This window comes from Clupea harengus, chromosome 4 (assembly GCF_900700415.2).
Source record: "Clupea harengus chromosome 4, Ch_v2.0.2, whole genome shotgun sequence".
NCBI lineage: Eukaryota > Metazoa > Chordata > Actinopteri > Clupeiformes > Clupeidae > Clupea > Clupea harengus.
Window position 1 is genome coordinate 11530584 of NC_045155.1, and position 25215 is coordinate 11555798.

The 25215-nt window shown below is 45.5% G+C and overlaps 1 protein-coding gene across 3 annotated transcripts in view; it reads left to right on the forward strand.

The window, feature by feature from the left end:
* Positions 1–304: 304 nt before the first annotated feature.
* The window catches only part of LOC105898907 (probable G-protein coupled receptor 153), a 34325-nt gene continuing 9414 nt past the window's right edge, over positions 305–25215 (forward strand). For 2 of the 3 annotated variants that reach the window (XM_031566244.2, XM_012826018.3), the window contains exons 1-2: positions 13705–14647; positions 19168–19597. In XM_031566244.2, coding sequence (XP_031422104.1) covers positions 14295–14647; positions 19168–19597 — 783 coding nt within the window. In that variant the 5' untranslated portion in view covers positions 13705–14294. Of the gene's footprint in view, positions 1073–13704; positions 14648–19167; positions 19598–25215 lie in introns of those variants that run through there. The other variant, XM_031566243.2, reaches the window with a different exon arrangement.

Genomic DNA, 25215 nt, shown 5'->3' on the forward strand with positions numbered 1-25215 from the left:
AGTCCTCCTTTGCATGTTACATAAGAGCACAATAAAGTCAACGAGGGAGGACATGTGAAAGGCTGTAACGCCAACATTCACTCAAGACAAATGTAGTTGGAGCTGACTGCTAAGGATTCAGTGATCCCTCCACCTCCACCTCCAGCCCTAACCCTCACCCTCTTCCTCGTAGTCTTCCCTCACCTCGGCCTGGCCGTTCGTGGGGAGGGACCCTCTGGGCATGTGGGGTCTCTGTATGTAGCTTGGCTTACGTCCCTGACGGAGCTGTGCCCGACCCATCTCCTCAACCGCTTGTGTTGGTAGCACTCGCTGACACATCTCCAGCCAATCACCACCCCGTGCGCAGAGTGGGGGATGCCTCGCTATCCGAGTCACGCTGATGTGGTCCATTGTGAGCGTTCTAGGACATTATGTGGATGCCTATCGCGCGTTCTCTTGCTTTTGCGTAGGATATTGCAGCCATAGTTTATTTTGCAAAATTATTATAACGGAAAAATAGCTTGCTTAATTAGCCAGGGCCATTTGCCAACTTTACGGGATATAATTTTGAAATAACAGCTTATGACAGAACTGAAAAAATCAGTGTTTACATGTGAAGTGATTTAAATGCAATGAAACTCCACCCCAGGAGCGACGTGGAAAACATGGTTTGACTAGAGACCATTCTAATTCATTCTGTCTGCTTCGGTGAGCGACAACTGTATGGATACGCTAGGCATTAGTTTAAAAGCGCAATACAAACACGCTGTATGAAATCACTGCGCTTTTTTGAGCTTATCGCGCTGTTCGGCCTGGATTTGTAATAAATGAGAGCTTAAAGCTGATTCCGCTGAAACGAAATGAAAGACGCTCGGGAAGTGCTTCTTTAGGCGCCACTCCAAGCATTCTGAGCCCGCCTGTCCATTTTCTACCTTCCTTGACATATGCCTCTCTCCGGACTGTTCATTGCTGTGCATACCATCTCACAGTTCGGAATGTAAGGATTGCACGCGACAGTTTTGAATATCGAAACAATACAAGGGGAAAATCGTTTGTTTTGGATTTGTTCATCGAATATTGTCGCTCATAAAAGGTAAGCTGCAGATGCTTTTCGTTCGCTTCCTCTCTGTGCAGTCGTTTGGTTATTATAGCAGTTAATCATATCCTATGGTTTGAAGCCGAGGTGTTGGTGTTTTTTTTACAGAGCACAAGGTCAGACATAGCTTGATGAGCCTTTTGGGACAATGTGAGACCACGAGAAGAAAATTGGTTTTATGTTTAAACATTAGGGACGGTTTACGTGCTATCATTTTGTCCCTGAGCCAATTTCATTGACAGCTCCGGAACCACTTATTTGTCAAGAATAAAACACAGTAGCCCGAGTTGGGAACACCCGTACTTATATAGCTTTATTTTTTCACTCAGTGGCACCGTGAACGAGAAAGAAGTCTACACGAGGGCACGTAAATACAGAGTAGCCCAAGTGTTTAAATAAATAAATAATGTGTAAATGGAATTCGGTTGTTTAAAATAAGCATTCCACTGAATATGCTAGTTTTACATCTTTCTGTGCTGCACCAGTCAGTTTGAATATGAACGCCAATACTCAAATTTAAATGCGCAAATGTGCTTTTATTTTAACTTCACCTCTAACTATTATGCACAGAAGAGATATTTTCACGCGATCCACGCCTCCTACAAAATCGCCCATTGCATGCTCGTATTTTCTTTCTTTCTGCCGCCTCCCACTCTTTTCTTACAAGGTGTCCGCTGGAACGCATGGCTATCGTAACGTGTAACGTGTCATGGACCACTTGATCCCAAAACTGCCACCAGTGAGCTAACATTTGAAAATTGATTAGTGTGCGGTGCTACGATTTGCACTGAATACAGAAGTAGTGTAGTGAACCTGGTAATGGCCTATTTTCATGCCATGGTTGTTGCTATTGACAACGTCTTGCTCTCTGAACTTTGTGGAAACCAAGTTTAAACTCTATCCAGTGAAGTGTAACATTTATCCCAAAGGTAGATAACAGGGAGAACCGATGTCTTGTGAAGAACATTTACATTAATTTATATGACAGATATATTTATTAAAATGAAAATACAGAGATTAGTTAGACTGTATGTTATTTGTATCAATACAGTTGTGTGAAGGGCTCCTATGTTGTGTTCGGGGGTATGGTGAGTTACCCATAATTTGTGTGTAGCTGCTGTAGGGTGTAATGTGTAATTCTATGTAAAATGTTTGAATTAAGAGTGTATCTGTGTTTTCCTTTCTTACCTTAAGTGTGTATGTACTGTTAGTGATTAGGAGTCTGTATGTTATGTGTGATGCCTCATGTAGTTTTTCATGTATTTGCATCTGTGTCCACCCTTACCCTGAAAACTTTGCCGGTGTATAAGTCTTTCCCTCATTATGTGTCAGTTGTCCTCAATAATCATTGTGAGTGTCAAAGACAAATCCCGATTCTGCCTGTTGTTGTTCATCCACAGAATAAAAATCACAAGTATGATCATATCGCTCTGTTATACTTGCTGAACTACAGAAACTCACACAGTTGAGCAGGTCAATATGGGCCACCTGCCAGATAAATTGTTGTCTGAACAGGACATGCATCAGCTTGAGTCTAAAATCTGAAATACACAAGTATAGTCCAGTCACAGGTAGCCCATACCAGCCTTTCCCTCACTCTGATGAAATTGTTCACTTTTTGAATAAACCATAGGAAGACTGACAAAATATCAAGATTCTGCGTGATGTCACCTTGGAATTGGAAGCACGATTGAGTGTCTTTGTGGAGTAGAAGAAGTTGTTCTCTCAACAGCAGCAGGTGAAGGGGACGACAGGTGCAGAGTTCTATTTCACAGATACATGTATATATATATATATATATACATATATATTCATCCTTTTTATATACAGTATAATAAAATATATATATATATATATATATATATATACAGCCCTGAAGGTCCAGTGTTGGCATTGCCACTGGCCTGGGAGCAGTCAGCCCTGTATGACAAGGTAACGGTTGGATGCTAGTTCCGCAGAGCCCAGCTTGGTGAGGAAGGAGCAATCTGCCTGGCGCAGCACCCTGACACAATGATCGGCCTTCGTTCAATGTCGGTGAGTGTCGGTGAGTGTCTGCAGCCCTTGCAGTGTGTCCCACACTGTTGGCATTAGTTGGACCGCTGTCTGCGTTTGAGCATGTTGAATTGGTGGCAGAACCCTTCGGTGAGAGAGAGCACTCTGATTGGCGGATCAGCGACATTTTTTAAATCTGAGGTTTCATTTTTGTTCAACTCTCGACATAGGTTTGGGAAAGGCCCTTGAGCCTGTTGCTGTTGTAGGCCTTTCCATGACTGCTCCAACCTTTTTTTTCCCACAACCAAGGTCTGACAATGCCAGTGCCATTTGCAACTTCTTATCAGACATATTCTTGATTAGAAGTAGCTTTATTACAAAACCATCTGTGGTGAGCAAGTGAAAATAGTAAGTGAATGCTGCTTTGGACGTGAGGCGATGCAACAGTTGGCCTTCGTCGCTGCTCATTCCTTGATGTTGGTTTGGTGTGTCCCAGGCTTGAGGGCACTGTTAAGATTGGGAAAGCTCCTGCAGAAAGGCCCTGTAGTCAGCTGCTGCTGGCGTCCAAAGCCATACACCGTCTAGGTGCTGGGGCTATGGCCACCCTGCTACAACAAAGAAAGGCAGCAATGGGTCTTCGCATTGTTCCTGCTGACCAGACTGTTCTTGCATCATTCCTGCTGACCAGACGGGTCGTTCGCATCTTTCCTGACAACCGGAGAGACTGCTGCTACACCTCCCGATTGACAGCTGGGGGTTTCCACCTCAGGGCCGCCAGCCAGAGCGGCAGCCGCATCAACCGTTGCAGCCACCCAGCGGGGGCTACTGACGCGCAGGGGTCTTTCGTATCGCTGCTGCAGGCCAGAGGGGGCCGCAGCACTGCCTTGACAGCCTGTGGTCTACTGCATCATTGCTGACAGCAGGAGCTCTCTGTGTTGCTGCCACCGGCTCAGAGGCTCTGCATCCCTGCTACTCGCCTGAGGGTCCTCTGTGCCGTCGCGTTCGTCGGGAGGACACTGCCCGACCTAAACGTTTCAGAGACAGTTGCTCCTTCTGGGACTGTATCCTCTGCTCTCCACCATGTCTTGAGCTTGTGCCGATTGCCGGGTTTGTGGTAGTACTGGAAGCGACCGACCCTAAGAATTGTGTCGCGTGTATCTTGTGTTAGCTATAAGGAGTCTGTGTGTTATGTGTATTATGCCTTGTGTAGTTTCCTCATGCCTGTGCCTCGGTCAGATGCTGCTCAAACTTTGAGCAGATCAATATGGGCCAAAATGGTTGTCTGATCAGACTAGACATGCATCAGTCTAAAATCGTCCTAAATACACAAGTATAGTCCAGTCACAGATGGCCCATACCACCATTTATCATAGGACTCCATCTAGTTTCCTACCACAGACACCTCTCCCTGCAGGACCATTCAATACAGTCTATATACACAGGGTTCTAGCTACTACATATCCATTCACTGGTTCGCAGGTACAGTTCTGTTTGAAAGACTATTCTTATGGTGCCCCACAGAATTAAAGGGCCTCTGGGCTTTTACAGTAGTCTCACTCATGTGGGTGACCCATAGGAGAAGCTCTGTCAGAGGGGATTTTCAGGAATATGTAAATCTTGTGTGAAAGTCTTGAACAAAGGCAGGGTACTTCTTTGAACAATGTGTGCTCAACCAGACCCGACAAATTCCTGCTAACCAATGCCAAAAGGCTAATCCTGCTTCATTTGGCTGTCTTGGGGAACACATTATGTTCCACACACTCCATAGTATACGGTATACAGAGGTGGCAAGCATCTCCAGCCCAAGTAGATGGATTCATGGCCATTAAGCACCATGTACATCACTGTTAGCATGGAACCTGGACCAAATAAACAGGTGTTTATTTAGACACTTCACTGCGAGAGAGCGAAAACGATTCCATTATTCTGTTCTACTATTCCATTATTTCTGTTTACTGTGGAACGTGTGGAGATTTTTCCTACACAACGGCAGGAAATTGGGTCATTAAACGCTCCCAGTCTGGCAAGGTGCCGTGCTGTGTTATGAAACCTGCTAGTTTAACGTATAGACAAGAGAACCCCTTCACTGCAGTAGTAGAGAATTCACACACAGCCTGAACTGTCACCAGATACATGAGAGACCCTGGCATGTGACATAACTTAATAGCAGGATGAAGTATCTCTTGAGCATCATTAAAAATAAATCTGGAGCTTGTTCGCTCCTAATTGTGTGTCTCGGTTAGGGAAACACCCAGCTGTTCTCCACCATCCTCTGACAAACGAGGATGCAGTGAAATTAAAGGTCATTTATCAGAAGGAGAGAGATGGCAGCAGGGAAGATTATGAGCCTCAAGCAGCGCACTACACCCTTCTCTTCCTCTCGAGACACCCATTCCCTCTTTTTCCTCATACACACACACACCCACACACCCACACACTCTTTCTGTCTCACGCTCACTCTCACACACGCACACACACACACTCTTTCTTTCTCTCTTACGCTCTCTCTAACACACATAAACACACACACTCTCTCTCTCACACACAAAGAAACCAAAAAATTACATTTAGTCATTTAGCAGACGCTTTTGTCCAAAGCGACGTACAAGGGAGAGAACAGTCAAGCTAAGAGCAATAAAAAAGCATGGTGTAACAATAAATGCTACTTTACATGAGAATTAGAAAAACAGCGACCTAGAAAAAAGGAAAAAGGAGTGCAGGAATGTAACTGCTGAAGTGCAAGTTAAGCGCTAGTCAGGTGCCAGTTAGGAGGGGAGGTGCTCTCTGAAGATTGGGTCTTCAAAAGCTTCTTGAAGGTAGAGAGGGACGCCCCTGCTCTGGTAGTACTAGGCAGTTCGTTCCACCAACGTGGAACTACAAATGAAAAATAGTCTGGATTGCCGTGCTTGCACAGACGGCAGTGCCAAACGACGCTCACTAGAAAAAAATGGATGAGGACAGGCCCAATAGGTCATTTCCCCAGAGACACCAGTCTCAGCATGGTGAGAGAGGTGTTTTGCTAACTCGTCCTCTCAATCTCACCCTTGGCCTTGGCTGCATCAAAGGTGTGTTCTTTTTCACAAAGATGTCCCAGTCACCACACCTTGATTCCTGAGCTCAGTTTGAGCTTGGCGTCCGACAGTAGGATGCCATCAATTTAATAAAACTGTAATTATGCAGTAGGTGGCAAGGCAATAAAAAAATTCGCATTAGTATCTGGAACTTTGCAAAGTTAATCAATGTTCTCAGTTGAAAGGAGGCCTCAGAGAAGCATCGTTGACTGGGCATCAAAATGGTAGAGCAGGAGGGTCAGGTTATAGTCCAGGCAAAGTAACTCATTTTGGAGCCAAAAATAGAACTAATTGTAAAATAATTTTTTTCAGCATAGATCATTTCTAAAGTTTCTTTGAAAATTAATTTTAATATGCAAATGAGCTATACACTAATCGATTATGCCCAAAATACACCCAAATAGGCTTAATTTTTTCCTTTACCCCTACCACAATAAAACTTTACATAGTAAAAGTATACATGAAAAGTAACTTTTTTTGTATTACAAATTTATTTTGAAATTAATTTGAATATGCACATGAGCTCCACACTTATTGAATATGTCCTAATTTGCATAGGCAGAAACACCATTCATATGTATGACAAATACATCGGCCCAATCTTCATCCAATCATCCTACTGCCAATGGGTGATGGCAATGCTGCTTTTAGACTGGCCTCTAACCTGAAAACTGCCTGGCTTGGTAGTACCATGTATTTGTCAAACATATGAATGGTGTTTCTGCCTATGCAAATTAGGACATATTCAATAAGTGTGGAGCTCATGTGCATATTCAAATTAATGTGGGTACTTTCATTGTGTAAAGTTTCATTTTGATAGGAGTAAAGGAAAAAAAATACATTTTTGGGGTGTATTGTTGCGTGGCATTATTAGCACACATCTCGGATTGATGAGAATTAAACAAAATTCCTCAACTAGGATTTCTTAGGACTTTTAGTATGTTGTTCTGGACACCTCATAGAAATGATCTATGCTGAAAAAAATTCTTTTACAATTAGTCTGTCGTAAAACTCTACTTTGCCTGGACTATTAGGGCAGCCGGCCATTGTGTCAGCATTAAATCATTACATTATTGACTGCTGCATATAATAATGCAGCCTAATGACATCATCCATGAGGGGACAGACACTGAGCGACACGTTGTGACAAGTTCACGGGAGGGTCAGTCGGCGCACAGCACTTATGGCTAAATACAATCTGAGAAATGACTGACAAGACTGACGACGTGAAGGTGCAGGGCTCTGTCTGAGAGCTAAACCCCTTTTCAGATGTCTGCTACTCATGCACAGACAGGAAATGAAGTCATCTTTATCAGGCATCGGAGGAGCAAAATAGATCAAGGGCTCACTTATTAAACTGCACAGCGCTGCTGAAGTTATCAAGTGTTTATTGATTATAGTAACACAAATGCGGTCGCTTCAAATAACCCATCTTAATACTAATTCTTCTAGTTTCACCTAATAGACCATACCACTTTATAGACATAGGATGTAATACCATGCTTTATTGGTTCTGTGTTAATAAGAGATGTTCCGAGTTGATAAGTTGTAGTGTTACCTCACGTATCCCAGCAACATGTCCAAATACAAATATGAAGCAAATTGAACTGAAACCCTTTATTGCCGTTCCCAGGAAGCTGTCCTCAATTTCAGGTTCAAATAGGGGACAGTCAACATGGACACAATAATGACCTCAATCTTATGACAACTATTGTTGCCAAGCAATGTGCATTAAAAAAATATTATCGGGGTAGAGAGGAAAATGGACCATGTTTGACTGCCATATTGCTGTACACAGTTTATTATCGAATGAGTTAGACCAGAAAGCCCTTGTCATATGGCGTGTTTTTGTCATTCAGTTGTACTTTACTATCATTTCACAGTACTGAATTGTTTAATCAGATTGACTCCTTAACACGTAATTTTTTTACTTTTATGAATAGTGTACTTTTCTCTCTCCCTCCCTATCTTTCTCTCTCTCTCCTTCTCTCCTTTATTAGCACAGATGCAGTACAAAGTCATCTACTAGTTTGCCTTTTTACATAGACTTCAGTGCAGACACCACATTCACCTGGGTTTTATATTATCTCATGTTTGGCTTATGGGTATTTGTCTCTTATCACTCTCTCATACACAAACACACACACACACACACACACACACACACACACACACACACACACACATACACTGAGAGATTAGTTCTTAAATTGCGCAGCATGATTCACCAGCTCCCCAACCCCTCAGATAGAAAGTGTTGTGGATGACCTTGCTTTGAGAGCCGTATCATTTTGTGCACTAGTATACTTCTTCGATACTTACTATTATTTACAGCGAGGGGACATAGGGAGAGAGAAGAATCTTAGAGAGATGACTTTTTCTGTTAGGGACTGACAAATGTCCCATAATTCATCTCTCTGTCTCTCTGTCTCTCTCTTTTGCTCTCTCTCTCTCTCTGCCTGCTCCTCCTTTGAGTACCACATAAACGCCTCCTTGGCCGGTGACTCAACAGCACACCACTGTAATTTGTAACCTGTCCTCGACTCTACGTCTCTCCGGCAGACTGTGTGCTCTGTAAAACAGAAAATAGAGGGAGCTGAAATATTTAGCCCTCTCTCCGAGCAACGTCAGACGTCCTTGCATCTCGACGTTCCCCAATAACACTGAGCGACACACTCAGGGTGTGAGATGTGTTTGGAGTGTGTACTTTTTGTAAGAACCTCTTCCCAGCAGGAGAGGATTCTGTGTTGTTTTTTTGTATATTCCTCCCCTTTTTAGTGTTCTCTTAAAAAAAAAAATGTGTGAGTAGTAGACCATATAGTACTCTCCATCACACAGTGCACTGTGTGAATGCAAACAGAACAGAACTGTTTGAATGCATCTAAAATATAGCGAATTAACCAGTTCATTCTATTCTAAATTCTCAACCTGTGTTCTAAATAATGTTGACACAGAAATAGAAACTCAATAACTGCAACTGCCCAAGCATACTTGTATACAGACATATGAGAATATGCAAACTCCACCTCCATAGCTAATGGTATATAACGGTAATTGTGCTAACAGTGCTGTTTTGTGATAAATAAAAAAAACATACAATACGTTAACATTAAGATAAAGCATTGCCTGAGACCATCAGTTACATCATGATTTCAAACACTGTTAGACCAAGACAATTACAAGAATTCAGGTATGCTGGAAAACCCTGGAAGTGCAGGTTGAGGTAAAGCATGAACTTATTGATGTTCTTAGATCTCCCAAGTGGGCCGTTCATTTTGCTCTTGGCATATCCTACGACATAATTTGTGCTCTCTGTTTACAAAGAGATTCCTTTGAAGTTGTACTCGTCAAACATGGTGTAAGTCCCACACGCTTCTGGACTTGACTTGGGTGTGAAGTGAGATTAGTATGCCATTTAAATATGGTAAACAAAAAGAGTCACCTGGGTCACCATACTTGGATGTGAAAACACCATACCCAGGTGGCTCTTTGTTTACCATATTAAATGGCATATTAAACTTACTTCACAACTATGTCAGTAAGATGAGCATCCCCCATCTGAAGTGGGGCATCTGTTTTTATCATCAGCTCTGAACAGTAAAGACTGCCGTACTGTTTGTATGCAGTGAGCCAATCTTCATGTTTGGTTGTGGATCAGTGTTCATCATCAGGGCTGTCAAGGTCCTTTTTTCCCCCCCTCTAACACTACACTTGATGCGGTAAACATGCGCAAAATGCTCCACTCCATCTCCTTACGCTCCAGTGTCCTCCACTTGTTCCTCTCCAAAATTGGGAACAAGTGCATCAGTGTTTAGATGAAACAGCCACGAGGACCATTGTTGCCATGTTTTTCGATTAAAGAGCTTCTTGAACGCCTAAGCTCTGTGCTTAAAAAGGTGTGTATTTGTGTGTGTATAGGTCGGGATGTATGTGTGTGTGTGTGTGTGTGTGTGTGTGTGTGTGTGTGTGTGTGTGTGTGTGTGTGTGTGTGTGTGTGTGTGAACAGTTGCTGTGGCAGGCTTTGGCCGGGGATGGTGCCGCCTCTCCACACAGCCCTCATCCTTTGCGACAGCCGTTGAAACCTCGGCCTCTCAGGCAACACAAATGCGTCACTCACATCAGCAAGGGAGCATCGTGCCTGAACTCGCCCAAACCAAAGGGAGATGTAGGTCAACATCACACCTCCTCGGCCCAGCCTCCCCGAGCACAGTAACCGACATTCAGAGAGGAGAGAGCCGGGTGCCAGTTCAAGCTCACTGTTCACCGTGTGCTAAAATACTATCTGTTATTTACAAAATCATAGTGGTACGCTCGGCACAGTACAATGGCTTTAGGTCCAGATGTGATGTGATGTCAAAGCTAGGGGATTATAGATCAAACAGTGAAGATCATCACTTGGTGTGGACGTCATTTAGTAATGCATACTGCTGAGGGTGGCGCTGACGATTGATTGGAAGGCATGACTGTCGTGATGGTCTGTGAAAATCAAATTTCCCTGATTAATGAACCCTTCATCCGTTTATTCGTCCATCGATGCAACCGTTCATTCATCTCTTTCACCAATCCCTTGGCCAGAGGGATTGAATGCAGATGGTTTGGCCTCAATGTGACCACACGTAGCCGTAGGATTACCGATAGAGGTTACCGATGGGGGTCAACGCCTCTGCCTCTCTCTCTCTCTCTCTCTCTCTCTCTCTCTCTCTCTCTCTCTCTCTCCGCCCCTCTGGGAGCGTACATCATCACCACATCTGAGGCTGACCTCAGCCCGCACACGTCCGTTTCTTGCCTTGCGGCGATCTGACCTTCTGTCACGTGACTCTCAAGACAACGCTGAACACACAGACACACACACGTATCGCACCTCACGGCCTCTCAGAGTCTGTATATTTACTCACACTCCCGAGTCTTGATGGTAATTTTGACTAGCCGCGCACTCTCTGTAAGCAACTGTGCCGCATTGGCTACATGTCTCTGCCGCCCCCACCACTGATTGTCACGTCGGCAGGGTAGAGTGATGATACCCTATTCAGCCATGCGAAAAAACGCGAGCATGCCCTCCTCCCCCCCACCCCCAGCCCTTGCAGACAGCTGATTTGTAAGCCCGTCCATTACTCAGGCGAGGAGTGGGTGGGTGGACGACTAATTGAGGTCTCTTACGCAACGCCTTCACAGCGCCTTCATTTAAATTCTAATGTTGAGGATTTACAAATATAAAAGTGGCCCACGAGCGTCGGCCCTTATTCAGACGTTTTATCACAATGCCTGTTATAAATCCCGTCTAAGGTCTGCTTAATGGTGGGATTAAATGGAATGGCCGCCGGATGAAAAGGACTGTGTGGCAAGCAAGAATAAGCACGGAAATTGTCCATAAAACGCAGGACGCAAGAGGAGGTGGTCTTTTGTATGGATATTAGACTTTTAAATAGGGTTCATTGTTTTGGCCCTCGGTGCGAAATTGCATATTTTGTTATTTTGATGGTGGGTTCAAACGATGTTCATTTAAAATCCACAGGGACAGTGAGGCCTGTGTGTTTGGGGGAGTGAGCGAAAAAAGTGGAAAAACTGGGATTTGAAATGCTAAATAGAGGGACTGCTAGTCCTGAAAATGGATTTGTTTGGATTTGGAGATGGCCGTCGAAGTTGAATGAATCTGAGATGACGTCATAAAGAGGTCAACCCACTGGTAAAAAGGGGGTTTAATGTGTGTGTAACGTGGCAACATTAAAGGCCCCGGCCTCACAGAAGCGAGTAATTGAATGTCTGGCATCAAAGAGAGCAGCTGTAGCTTTGTAGTGAGCACAATGTGGCGTACAGTTTGTCAGTCAAAGGGGAACCCGCTTTGGGACAAGAGCTTTATGCAGCCTGTAGAAAATGTCAGACTACCTGTGTGAGGGAGTGAGGGGTGAGAGAGAGATAGAGCGAGAGGGGGTAAGAAATGGATAAGAAATGGAAAAATACCTCAGTTAACACTTGACCCTGACATTTAGTTTAGTAGCCACTGCCAGCTTGGTTTTTGCATCGCAGTTGGCTCATTACTAGCCTCTGTGTGCAAAGATGTAACTGTTAACAGCTGCGTGTGGTTAGCATTGTCAACATTGTCTACAGTAGGGCATTGCAGGCGCTAGGGCCTTATCACTTGCCATGCTGTGCATTAATGTCTACTCTTTCTCAGCTCAGCTGTGCTGTTCTACCTATCATCTCTCATGGGCTCCAGGAAAAGGGTAGAAAGACACACCCTTCGTCTCTTCATGGCTTGGTTCGTTCTTTATATTCTGATTCCCCTCAGGGTTTCCTGAGTTTTTATCTTACTTTAATCTCCATGAGCAGTTATCCTACAGATTGCGTTAATAATGCTATTCTCCAATCTCCATGGCAATAACAAAATGGCAATTATTGTAATTTGGAATTGTTACTATTGTAGTAAGGTACCCAATGAAGAGCCCTGGAGGCATCCTTACCTGGGCACATGGTGGAGCCTATAAAACAGGCAGCGGCTAAGGTGGAGGGAGTGAAACATTAATAGGATTATTAATGTATGAAGTTGCACTTCTTGGTTCTGAATTACAATGACGGTTTACTGCACTTCAGTTAAATGGTGTTTGTGGTTCTGTAACAATAGGTATTCTCACAAAGCTGCATTACAGAGACCATCGCTTACCCTGCATCATTACAAGGATGTGTACCAGCTATTGGATTTTTCTTCCAGTTATATTATATTTTGCTGCAGTCTGCAGTGGTGTGTGTCTGGGTTGTGCATGATACAGATCGTGGCCGGTCTCACTACCTGACAGTGAGAGCAGTGAAACTGACGCCAACAGTATCCATCTAATCTCAATCATGTACCAGAAGATGGAGAGTGAGTGAGAGAGAGAGAAAAAGGTGGAGCGAGAGGGAGAAATTGACATGTCAGATGTAATTCAACGTTAATCGAGAGCAAACACATGGCGAAATGCTGAACCAAACACCCAGCGGCCAGATTATCAATCGTTCACACCGGAACGATGGGGAAAACGTTTCCCGACATGTGAGGCCCAACCTGGCAGATTGTGCAACCTTCCTTCTATTACGTTTTTGCGGAGCGTGTATGTGGTGTTTTTTTTTTTTTAGAGTGGGTGTCAGAGCGACTAATTGATCAGTAGGCATATTGATCAGAATGTCACGGCTCTGTCTGCTTGCCAACACTGTGGCAATGCCAGCGACTGACAGATGGGCTGGTTCAGGCTGGCAGGGTCGTAGCGTGGTGATGCATGCGGGCTGTGCATTCAGACGCATGGTATCCGCATGCACTCAATAATATGTATCAATTTCTAAATTCTTCACATCAAAGCAGATACCCTTTGAGAAGTCCTAAAGTTGCTGACAAAATGTATGCTGTTGTACCGTTCCCTTAAATTGAGTTTACACTGCTGACCAGTATCAGTGTTTCTAAACTAATTCCTTTTATCTCTCTGTTTCTGTGTTATCTCTTCTTCTCCCAACATCTTCCTCACCTTTCCTCTCCTCACCTGTTCCAACCTTTCGGTGGTCTTACCTCACTCTTTCTCAACTCTGCACACTCATCCTCCTTCCAAACCTCCTTTCTTCCTTTCTCTTGCATTCCTTTTTTTTCTTTTTCATTCCCCTGTATTTTCCAATTCTTTCACACCATCACATCATCTCTACCTTTTTCCTCTCCAACTCTTTTTTTTTGTATTCAATCCCTGCTACACTTCCCTTCCACTCTTTGTTCCTTTATTTATAACTTCATATCCTCACTCTCCAACTTCCTCACCCTCCTCCATCCTCCTGCATGCCCCCTGTCTTCCATCCTCATCTTTCTCCTCTCCTCTTGTCATCCCTCCTCTCTTCTCCTTTTCCATCCTCTCCCCTCCTCTCCTCTGCTCTCCTCTCCAGGACTTTTGGCGCTCTGGCTTGGCGAGTCCGTCCCTCCCTTACCCCCTCCTCCCTGCCCTCCTCCTTCTCCTCCCACGACTGTCATGCCCAGCGCGCCCCGCGCTGCCCGGGCCCTGCACCCTCCCCAGTCCCAGCCCCAGCCCCAGTAGGATGCCCAGGCTCGGCCAGGCTCGTCCTCCACCCTGCTGCTTCGCCCGCCGCCGCCTCTCCTCTGTCCAGACTCCGCCCGGCCGGCGGCCGCGGTGCCCCCTGGCTGCTGCACCATGAGGGATGAGGTGATCGGCACCAACGCGCTGGCATGGCTGGTCTGCTCGGGCGTGTCCATCCTGGCCAACGCCTGGGGCATCCTGAGCGTGAGCGCCAAGCAGAAGAAATGGAAGCCGCTAGAGTTCCTCATCTGCACGCTGGCCGGAACGCACATCCTCAACATGGGCATCCCCATCACCATGTACTGCGTCATCACGCTGCGGCGCCAGCACTCCAGCTACGAGTGGAACGAGGGCCTCTGCAAGGTGTTCGTCTCCACCTTCTATACCCTCACGCTGGTCACCTGCTTCTCCATCACCTCGCTCTCCTACCACCGCATGTGGATGGTGCGCTGGCCTGTCAATTACAGGTAAGAGTCAAATGGAGGACAAATGTCCATTTAACTGATACGTCAGGTTTTTCAAGTGTGTTTTGTTGTGTTTGGTATTCTCACCTACACAAGTGTGTTTTGAATGGTCAATGATAAGATGAGTTATATGTGTCTTACACAAGTTTCATATGAGATTAATACAAACTTGCTATATGGACACACAAAGTCTTTATCATTTATAATGATAATATCTGCAGCATATTCAACGTATTCAAAACGAGTTGTGCACTGTGGTGTCTGAGGCTCTGCATCTATTAAATAGATTAGGTATTTATTTCAGTCAGTATGTAAATGTAAACCCAATGAGATTACATAATGAGTGCAAACTGACACTGAGGAACATCTGTTGTTCTGCTTGCCTTGCAGTCCTGTCCAACCAAAAATCCATCCTCTAGTATTTCTTTTTAACACATTTCACACAAAGGCACGTGGGTATCACTCAGAGTAAACATGATGTGGCCTGGTAGAAAATAGTGATGTGTGTGTTGTTAAAGCTGGCCAGAATCAGAGCAGAGACAAAGAGATAGATGTACCTGTAGGGAAGGATATTTATAAAAGCATGCTTCTTCGGACCGGGACTATCTGCTGTTCCCACCGTTCCTCACAGTGTCTGCAAATCTGCAGAATTGCAACACTGTATACAGCTTTTGTGTGCGTGTATCATCAAATGTAATACATACATGTAGAATCACACACACACACACAGACACACACACACACACACACACACACACACACACAGACACACAAACACACACACACACACACAAACAGCCGGCGTTGCGTTTTATTGTTGTGAAACAAGAGGTAGATCAATTAACATCACTCTCTCCTGCGCCCCCAGCCTCACTCGTGAAGGGTTCAGAGAGCTGCTGCAGAGCACAGCCAGCTAAGCAGAGCAGAGCAAAGCAGAGCCTGACTTCAGGAGAGATCACCTCTACTCAGGGGCTGCAGTAAAGAACATTCCCTCCAGCCATCCAGACATCCAATGAATATTTAAACGCTCCAGTTGGGAGGGAGGAAGGGAGAGAGGGTCTATGTGAGATGGCTGTGTGAAGAATGCACTATGTCCAGGCCTCTCTGACCAGGGAACCCTTTGCAGAACTTTTAGTATTATGCTCTATTGTCTAACTTTTAAGCATTTGTATGCACTTCATGTCTAACATGGAATGTGCATTTGATGGCAGGGAAACGTAGAGGCTAGGTTATTATTAATGGAAGCTGCCGTGTTCACGCAGGCCCACGCCAGCTGGGTTGAGAGGGGTGATGAGGAGCGTTTGTGACGTGAGCTCAGCCTGGCTCTCTCTCTCCCTCCCTCTCGGCATGGCTCTGGCCCGCAGGTTTGGGCACATCTGCCATAGCCACGCGTATAGGTGAGCCTCTCCTGCCGAGCGCGGTGTAGCTATGGTGAGAGCCAAGCCTGTTTGAGCCGAGCGGTTCGTCTGACTACTCAGAGCGTAGCACGGTAAGGCACTGTACGGCACGGTACGGTACGGCGATGTGCCGCCGCCACTGCCGCCCACTCATGTGCTCATGCAGGGAGAGAGTCACGAGGGCAGTCCGTTCATGCGAAGCTGCCTGCGGTGGAGTCTTACGTAAACACCCCCCCCCCCCACCACCACCACCACTCAACCCAGAGGGGGCGTGGGGACAGATCCAGCCAGTCGTATTCCTCTGTTTTACACGGACACTTAAAACATACATTGAATCACATGTCATTCTGGCGTGTCCTGTAACATCAGAGGAATGTGTGTGGGTGTGTGTGTGTGTGTGTGTGTGTGTGTGTGTGTGTGTGTGTGTGTGTATGCGTGTGTTTGTGTGAGCATGACACGTGCATTACATGTGTATCTGTGTATGTGAATGACTCGTTCTCCCTCATCTTTGCAGATGAGTGCATTTCTGGAGCAAAAAATAAAAGCAAAATGTGCACGTTCAAAAATCAATTATTGCAAACACAGGGAAATCAATCCCGAGGCACTAACAGTACAGACAAAGCACCAACAGAAAGGCAAATAGTGCGACAGGCCTGTTATGAGTTGTTGTGTGCTTAATACAAACAGCGATTATCCATTTGAAAGCACGTTGATCTTCACACAATCAGAGCAGCATTGTTATTCATCGCACAGCATGAGTGGTGCGATTCGTCACATGGCTCAGTCTTACCTGAAGCGAGGTTGCACACATTACCTCAAGTCCCTACATGAACCCACTGTTTGCTCTTCACCAAAGTCTTACATTTAAGGAAAATGGCAGTGAGCTCCGGGATGAAAATTCAACCTTGACGGGGGAAAGAGAGGCTCTAACATCTGTTCTCATCAGCAACTTGGAGCTCTCTGGAGAATTCCGTCTGTTTATTTTTTTTATTTTTTTTATTTATGGTTCGAGCAGAGCACTGACAGTCTGTCTTCTATGGTTGGAGCCTGTTGAAAGACACACACACACACACACACACACATACACACACACACACACACACACACACACACACACAGAGGGAGGACAAGAAAAGTGAAGGATGGAGGGACTCTACTTCTGCTCACCAGCGCAGATATAAAAAAAAATTCCAAACAGCCTGTTCGGGCAAAAGGGTGAAGCAAAGGAGAATGCAGAGCAGCGGTGGAGGAGGAGAGGTGGAGGATGAACCCAGACAAATGTAGAAGAAGAAAGGGAAGGGATTGAACAGCATTTTCATTCTTGTGCTTGACAAAGATGGAGAGTGTGTGTGAGGGAGGGAGAAGAGAGAGGGTTGCAGGCTAGGTATTCCCTGGGGCTCCCTTGCTAAACTCATCACACAGTGGCAGCCTGAGTCGCAGATGTGTCCATTTTGATTAAGAGCCTTATTACCTGGTTAGCAGTGGTGACTTGGAGCAGAAATGTATTCTGATGCCTCGGGAGGCGTGTCGTCATTGAAGCGGGCGTCGGTTTTTTGCCGCTTATCGCTTCACACAAAAGCGCTCAGGGTTGGATGAACGCCTCGGGAAATCGCCTCGGAGTTCAAATAAAAGGGGCCGCTCTGGATGGCTTGGGATGCCGTTGAGGCCCAGATTCTCAAGTCAGGATTGACAGTTCCCCCACAGTGACTCACAGAGCAGTGTAGATGTGCTTACAATGGAGCTAGTCCATGCAGAAAATCACCATCTCTGCTCGTTGAGGCAGTGTCTGAAACCTCAATGAGCTACTGACAGGTCTCAGAAAGCCCTAAGCAAACAGCCACACTCCAAAAACAACAGTAGCAAGAAGAACACCACTTACACGACTGCCATGCTTGATCAAAGAGGATTTGATTAGATCTCCTTAGCCACTAAAGGATATGAACTTCACAGCACAGTGTGTGGTATTTACAGCTGTTTGCAGTATATACATGTATTGTCCAAATATTGTGAAAGACTCAGGCACGTTAGGCATTGCCGATAATCCCCTTGACCATAGACTCACCGATAGGAGTTCACCTTGCGGTGTGGACGGCTAATGCCATTAAAACAGATCGCATTGATTGAGCTGAGCGCGCCGAGCTCCCAGCAGGTTGAGGGAGATGAAGTGGTGTAATAATAGCGGGCTGTTTTATTCTGAGGCTTCAGAGGCTTAGACTGAGCGCCTCTCAGAGACGTGGCGAGTTTAACCTTTACCCAGGGCTCATTCATATCATTTGTTTGATCAATCATTCATGACAGACTTTGTACTTCATTCTCAAGTATTTAGTTTTTCTGAGAAGTCGAGTTTCATAATTGAACTAATTGTAATACTCTTGGTACCACAGGATGGAGTTGATTACGTTTTTGTACCCCCCCACCCCCCGTCCAGTAATTGATGTCTTGGTGGCAAAGGCTTGGTTCATAAAATTAATTTAATGACAAACACAGGTTTTACGAATTACAATCAATTATGGTTCTCAGAATAAGGTTGCTCATGCATGCAATGTACAAATTATGTCATAAAGACACAACTGTGATAATGAATTGAAATCCATTCAGAGCGGTATACCTTTAATAGAGTTGCTTTTCTGTCACATAAACAATTTTTTTCAAATTCCCTCTTCTTTTTTTCTCCTTATCTGCCTCTCTACCTGTTCCTCTCCATTGTCTCCCTCCCTCTATGTCTCTCTCTTTGTCTCACTCTCTCCATCATTGTGTCCTTCTCTCTCTCTCTGTCCATCTGTCTTTTTCATTTCCTGCTTTTCTCCCACTCCCCCTACATCTCTCTGCTCTACCTCCCTCACCTTCTTCCTGGTTATCCTTTTCTTTGTCCCTTTCTCTATTTATGTCTGTCCCCTCTCTCTCTGTGTGTCTCTCTCTTTCTCTCTCTCTCTCTCTCTCTCTCTCTCCCTGTGTGTCTCTCTCTTTCTCTCACTCTCTCTCTCTTTCTCTCTCTCTCTTTCTCTCTCTCTCTCTCTCTCTGTGTCTCTCTTTCTCTCTCTCTCTCTCTCTCTCTCTCTGTTTGCCTTGGTCTTCTTCTCTCTCACTGCATCTCTGTCTGTTCCTCACTTCTGTCTCACCCCTCAGACTGAGCAACACTAAGAAGCAGGCGGTGCACACGGTGATGGGCATCTGGATGGTCTCCTTCATCCTGTCCACGCTGCCGGCCGTGGGCTGGCACGACACCACCGAGCGCTTCTACACACACGACTGCCGCTTCATCGTCACGGAGATCGGCCTGGGCTTCGGCGTGTGCTTCCTGCTCCTGATCGGCGGCAGCGTGGTGATGGGCGTGGTCTGCATCGGCATCGCCCTTTTCCAGACCTTCTCGCTGCAGGCGGGCCACTGCGCCGACAAGAACAAGTTCAACGTGCCCACCATCGTGGTGGAGGACGCGCAGGGCAAGCGGCGCTCGTCCATCGACGGCTCGGAGCCTGTCAAGACCTCGCTGCAGATCACCTACCTGATCAGCGGCATCGTCTTCATCTACGACTTCCTCACCGGCTTCCCCATACTGGTAAACAGGCCTCTGGGCTTTGATTTGTCTCTGATTCACTGATTGGCTTTTGAGGCTTCCCATTTTTATTCAGTCTATGTGTGTTCTTTACCATACCTTCAATTACTAGTACATTAGATTAGTAAGTGGCGCTGGTGGGCATAGAGTTTGCCTGGAGCTATTTCAGCCTGGAGAGTTTAGTGCTAATCATTACCCTCTCCACAAACAAATGCATGAGAGGCTGGTGCATGTATGCACACACAGTGACACACACACACACACACACACACACACCCATAAATGCACACTCCCCCAACCTCAAGCATGCACACACACAAACAAACACACACACACACACACACACACACACACAACAGTGCCTGCTCATGTACAGCACGAGTCCACAAACTCATATTCCAGCAGTCCACAGACAGGCACAAGCTCACACCACGGCTCCATGTGGACGTGTGCGGGCTGCACAGTCTGGTGTGCTCCAGCTGCGGCCGCTTCCCAGATGCAGGCTGGGGAGGGAGTCGGGGGCGGAGGGCGCTGGAGAGCGGGGCTTGTCCTTAAATTTTAATGCTGCGTTGGATGTTTGTCCTCGGCCAGCTGGCGGTGCTGGAAGTTCCTCTGACATCAGCGTGGCGTGGGTGGGGGCCAGCCACAGACAGGCTTTTTGAGTCAGCATGGGGGATGGAGGAGGTTGAGGGGGGGGGGGGGGGGGGGGAGTGGAGAGGGGATCGCATGCTTTACCACAAATACTCTCTCTCTTGCTCGCTCTCTTTCACTCTGTTTTTCCCTCTATCTCTATCCCTCTCTCTCTCTCTTGGGAGGGGGGCTGGATGTGAGGAGCCACTGGAACAAGCATAATGGGAAAAAGGAGAAAGTGCTCATCATTCTTAATTAGAGAACTAATGTTTCCCAAAGAGAGCAGAAATGCTTTTGCCACTGTATTATTTACATCAAGCTTTGCACTTAACCTCAGCCAGGGATGGAAGTAGGTCACAAGATGTGTTTTAGTGCGTGTGCCTGTGTGTGTCTGCATTTGTGTCGTGAGCATGCTTATGTGTGTGTGCATGCGTGTGTGTGTGTTGCATGCGTGTGTGTGTGTGTGTGTTGCATGCGTGTGTGTGTGTTGCATGCTTGTGTGTGTGTGTTTGTTTGTGTGTGTGTTTGTGTGTGTCTGTTGATGCTTTGCTCAGATGCTTTGTGCAGACATACAGGGTTTGGGAGCTAGAGTCATGTGTGTTTGTCTGTCTCTCGCGTGTGGCCATGTTTGTTTGGGTTGTGCCTAGCAATAGCAGCCAGCCGGATTCAGTGTCCTTGAAGGGCCTTTCAAACAGCACACAGAAACAAACAGATATGAAAAACCTCCATCGCAAAACCTTGGCACTCCATGTTGCCCGTGTATACAAATCAAGAGCCGATGCTCCGAGCAAAGCGTTTCCATGTGTCTGCAAAACCGTAAATAATGCCCACTGTTGCCTACGGAGAATGGGCTTGGAGTTTACCTGTCAACATGTTCTCTCAAGGAGAAGCTAGGACGAGCTGCCTTTGGGCTGTGCTTCAAAAAACACACGCTTCTCTTCCCCATTTTAATTTTCTTTGTGGATCACATGTTCTACCACTAACACTAAAAGTAAATGTACATCTGTAAACATTTTGGCAAAACATCATAACAGATTGCTTAACATCAGGCTGCTGGTTACATAGCATACGCTTGTGGATCTGAGTCTTTACATGTTCTTGGGGAAGGGCTGAAAGCCTGAACAAGAAAATAAGTTTTGTTTGGGGGAGTGTCTGCTGTGTAACACGCTTTTTGAAAGACATCCCGAGCAGGCTCTGAGACCAGGTCAGTGAATGTAATTGGCTGTCTGTTTAATGGTCATTCAGGCCTGCGCCCTGACTAAAGTGGACAAGCTGGATGTGAGAAGATGAAGTGGAGAGGCCACTGTGGCCAGCTATAGATCCATGTCATGATGACACAGTGAGATCTCTGAACTGCGCTCAGTGTTTAGCCAGCTCCATTCCCTGTGACATTTATAGTTTGCTTTTCTGAACCACTCCTGCATTGCAATGAACTGTCAATATACTCTTTCAATGAATTTCCCAGACAATGCTAGTGTGTGTAGCACCGCTAGTGTGTGTAGCAGTGCTAGTGCGTGTAGCACCGCTAGTGCGTGTAGCACCGCTAGCACTGTTGTCTCTTTCTGTGAGGTGCACGAGACCACCCCACGCTGATGCCAGCCACCAATCACCCAGAGACCCCTAGGAGCTCTCCCAGCCTGCCTAACACGTTCCTCTCGCAGCTGAGGCTCGGATGGAGCTCATCTCACCGATTGTCTTTCAGCTGCCGGGAATCATGTCAGCACAGACTGCTCCGGGCAGCACTCTCTCTCTCTCTCTCCTCCCCTCTATCCCTTTCTTTGAATATATGTCTGTAATTATATGGGGGTGGTTGTCCACTGGGATTTACAGCATTGCATCGCTGGTTTTATTGATTTCTTCTTGCACCACACATAGAGTCAAGTGGAAGTAAGGTCAGCAGATATGGAGGAGTGGTAGAGGCGCTGAGATTTGCTGCAGTCCATAGGCACTGGGGAAACCACGTGCTCTCTCTACTTTTGAAGAAAGACTCTCTCAGAGCTGTGCTGCCGGCGTGCGTCTCCGGCAGACGTCTACGTGCCCTTCTCTGGGTCTGTCTGTTTGCCCGTCAGGCCATCTGGGGCTCTTGGTTGGTGTGTCTGTCTATGTATGCCTGGTCTTTCTTTTCTGTATTTCTTTCCATTTTTTTTTCTTGATTTATTTTCATGCTTCCAACCTAACATGAGAATAAAATGAATGCGTGGTGGTAGAGAAAAACCTATGAAAACAAGTGAATTTCGCTACATGAAATACATTGACCACAGGCCATCTGTGTCCTTTTTTTCCTTCTGTGTATTTTATTTTCCTCCTTTCTTTCTTTCCTTCTTTCCTTTTCCCCCTTTCTTTTTAATCTCTGGCTAGAATGAAAAAGAAATTGAATAGAAAACAACTGAATTTCTCTGCAGCTGTTGTTTAGGGGCACGCTGGTAAACATAGTATGATTGATTGGACTACGCCACATATTTCACTCCGTCTCTTCCCCACAGCCTCTCTGTATGGCCTCATGCAGTGGAATCATTTGCCGGTCTCCATCTCTGACATTCATGCATTTTTCAGCATCTGATCTTGATTCATTATGCAGTCACAGGCCACTATAGAGCTAGTCCGTCTCTCCTCTCTCTCATGCCACCGTCACCATCTAGCAGCCACCTGGGGAGTGAGGCTAGCAGCTGATCAGCCCTGCTATTTAGCTACGGTTAAAAATGAATAACTGCCTTCAATATTTTAGCGCGTTTGGGGGATTACTTGCTCAAATTGGGTCCAATTCCAACCCCTTACAACATGACTTGTATACCCAGTGGTTTTGTGCAAGACAGATACTGGACAGACAGGACAGATACTGCTGTTGTTTGATTGCAGTGGGGCTCACCTTCATCGTTAGGTGTTCTTGCCCTTTAAGTATTTTTCTCGTCCTCATTTGTGCAGTACTGGGAGCCTGGGAATACATTTTTAAGTGCACTGCTGCAATTTCTACAGTTTCTCAACCGCATCTTTTATTGTCCTTCTGCAGCATCCACTCCCAAACTCCTCTCCAGCCCTGTCTCCTTTTTATTATATTATGTCTAGGCTTTTTATTCAAAGTGACTCAGGCCTACAATACAGAGATACATTTTGATCAGTATTTGTGCTCGCGTATGAACTGACAACCTTGGTGTCTGTACCACCAGTCAACCTACTAGTTGAGCTGTTTCACATCAGCTAAAGCAGCATTAAGGTGATTTTGTCTAAAACAAGTAAGCTAACTGGCTAACAGCAAACAGACTGACCTTGCTAACACTAACAGCATCACAGTTGGCGTTGATAATAGCTAGCTAGATTACAAACTGATGTATTTTGGTGATATGTTTGGTGATATAAGTCGTTCTTTAAAAGCTGCTCTTACACTTCCACTGGTTTTATGACCCAGACTACAAACTACAGAGTGAGAAGAATAGCAGTTAAGCAAACAGTGGGTTTATCCCTCCTTCACATTAAAAAACTATCTACCTACAAAAACAGATCTTTAAAACCTCTCACATCTTACATCAAACATGCTTTAGTAAAAATGACTCCAAAATAAAATACAATACAATACAGTTGAACTTAATAGAGAAAATGAGGTTTCAAAACTATTTATGAAAGAAAATAGTGTTTAATGAGAACAAAAAAATGATATTACTCGATAGTACATGACAATAAATATATCTCTTCATTGGTCTTGCAAGCCTGATCCCAGAGTCCCAAAGGCCCAAAACAAATACTGAAAGTGTGCCTGGCACATATATGCCTGCCAGTTTATTTGTATCTTTTGCCATTCAGCCATATTAAAAGTTCCTGCAACTGATATTGTTTTAAAAGATTGCAGATGACTGTGTATTCTGATGGCTACTCTCTGATGGATCATTTAAGAAGAAAAGGCCTCTTAGACTCCTGATTCATGTAATTAGAAACTTAAGAACTGAACAGGGTTTGAATTCATCCTCGCCAGCAAAGTATACTGCCTGTGAATCACACATTGAAGAGGCTGGGTGTTGGTCCATAATATGACCTTGTGGTCCATTAAGCCTGACTGTTAATATTGCATACAGCAGCTTTAAGAGCTTTACTGTTTGACTCCCAATCAACCCACAAAGTCAACAGTGTGGAAAAAAGCAGGGGATGGCATTGATGAAGGAGTGATAGACAAGAAGCGTAAGAATAGAAGGAGAAAAAGAGAGAGAGAGTGTGCGTGTGTGTGTCCATCTGTACATCAATGAATATGTCCAACTGTGTGAAATCGAGGCTTCAAACTGTGGCATGACCCATTGATTTTCACCAGTGGCACCAGTGACTCATTTAAAACCCCACCCATTTCTGTGCTGACCTTGAATGCCTTGAGCTTCAATCGGATCAATAGATGAGTGAACATATGCATGTACACTCACACACAAACTCACAAACATGCGTGGACAGAGACGTTTTAAGACCAACATGTATCCATCTTCCTGCACACACACACGCACACACACACACACACACACACACACACACACACACACAGAGCCATTACAAATGCATCAATACACACTAACAACCCAAACTACTTTCTGCAGAGATGAGAATCTTCTCCACTTCCTAAATCACATCATTATGAAAATGTGGAGATCATGTAAAGTTTTCTTCCTCTCCTCTCCTCTCCTCCCCTCTCCTCTCATCTGTGCTCTGATGTTAGCCCAGTGGCGGCCTGTTGCCTCCGTCTCAAACTGCTCGTGAAACAGCCCCAGTGCATCAGAGGGGGGCGGCACTGCCAATCACTGCTGAGGAGAAACAGAAGCAGAGCCCCCTCTGTGTGGGGAGAATGAGCTATTTAAATGCATTACTGTCGGTAGCTCAGTCTCTGACCTGTCTTTCCCCTCACATAAGGGCGCATTTACCAAAAAATCCTGCCTATCAGAAGCTGTTTACAATATGTTGTGTGTGTGAGTGTGTGTGTATGAGTCTGTGTGTGTGTGTGTGTGTGTGTGCACCTGTGCTAA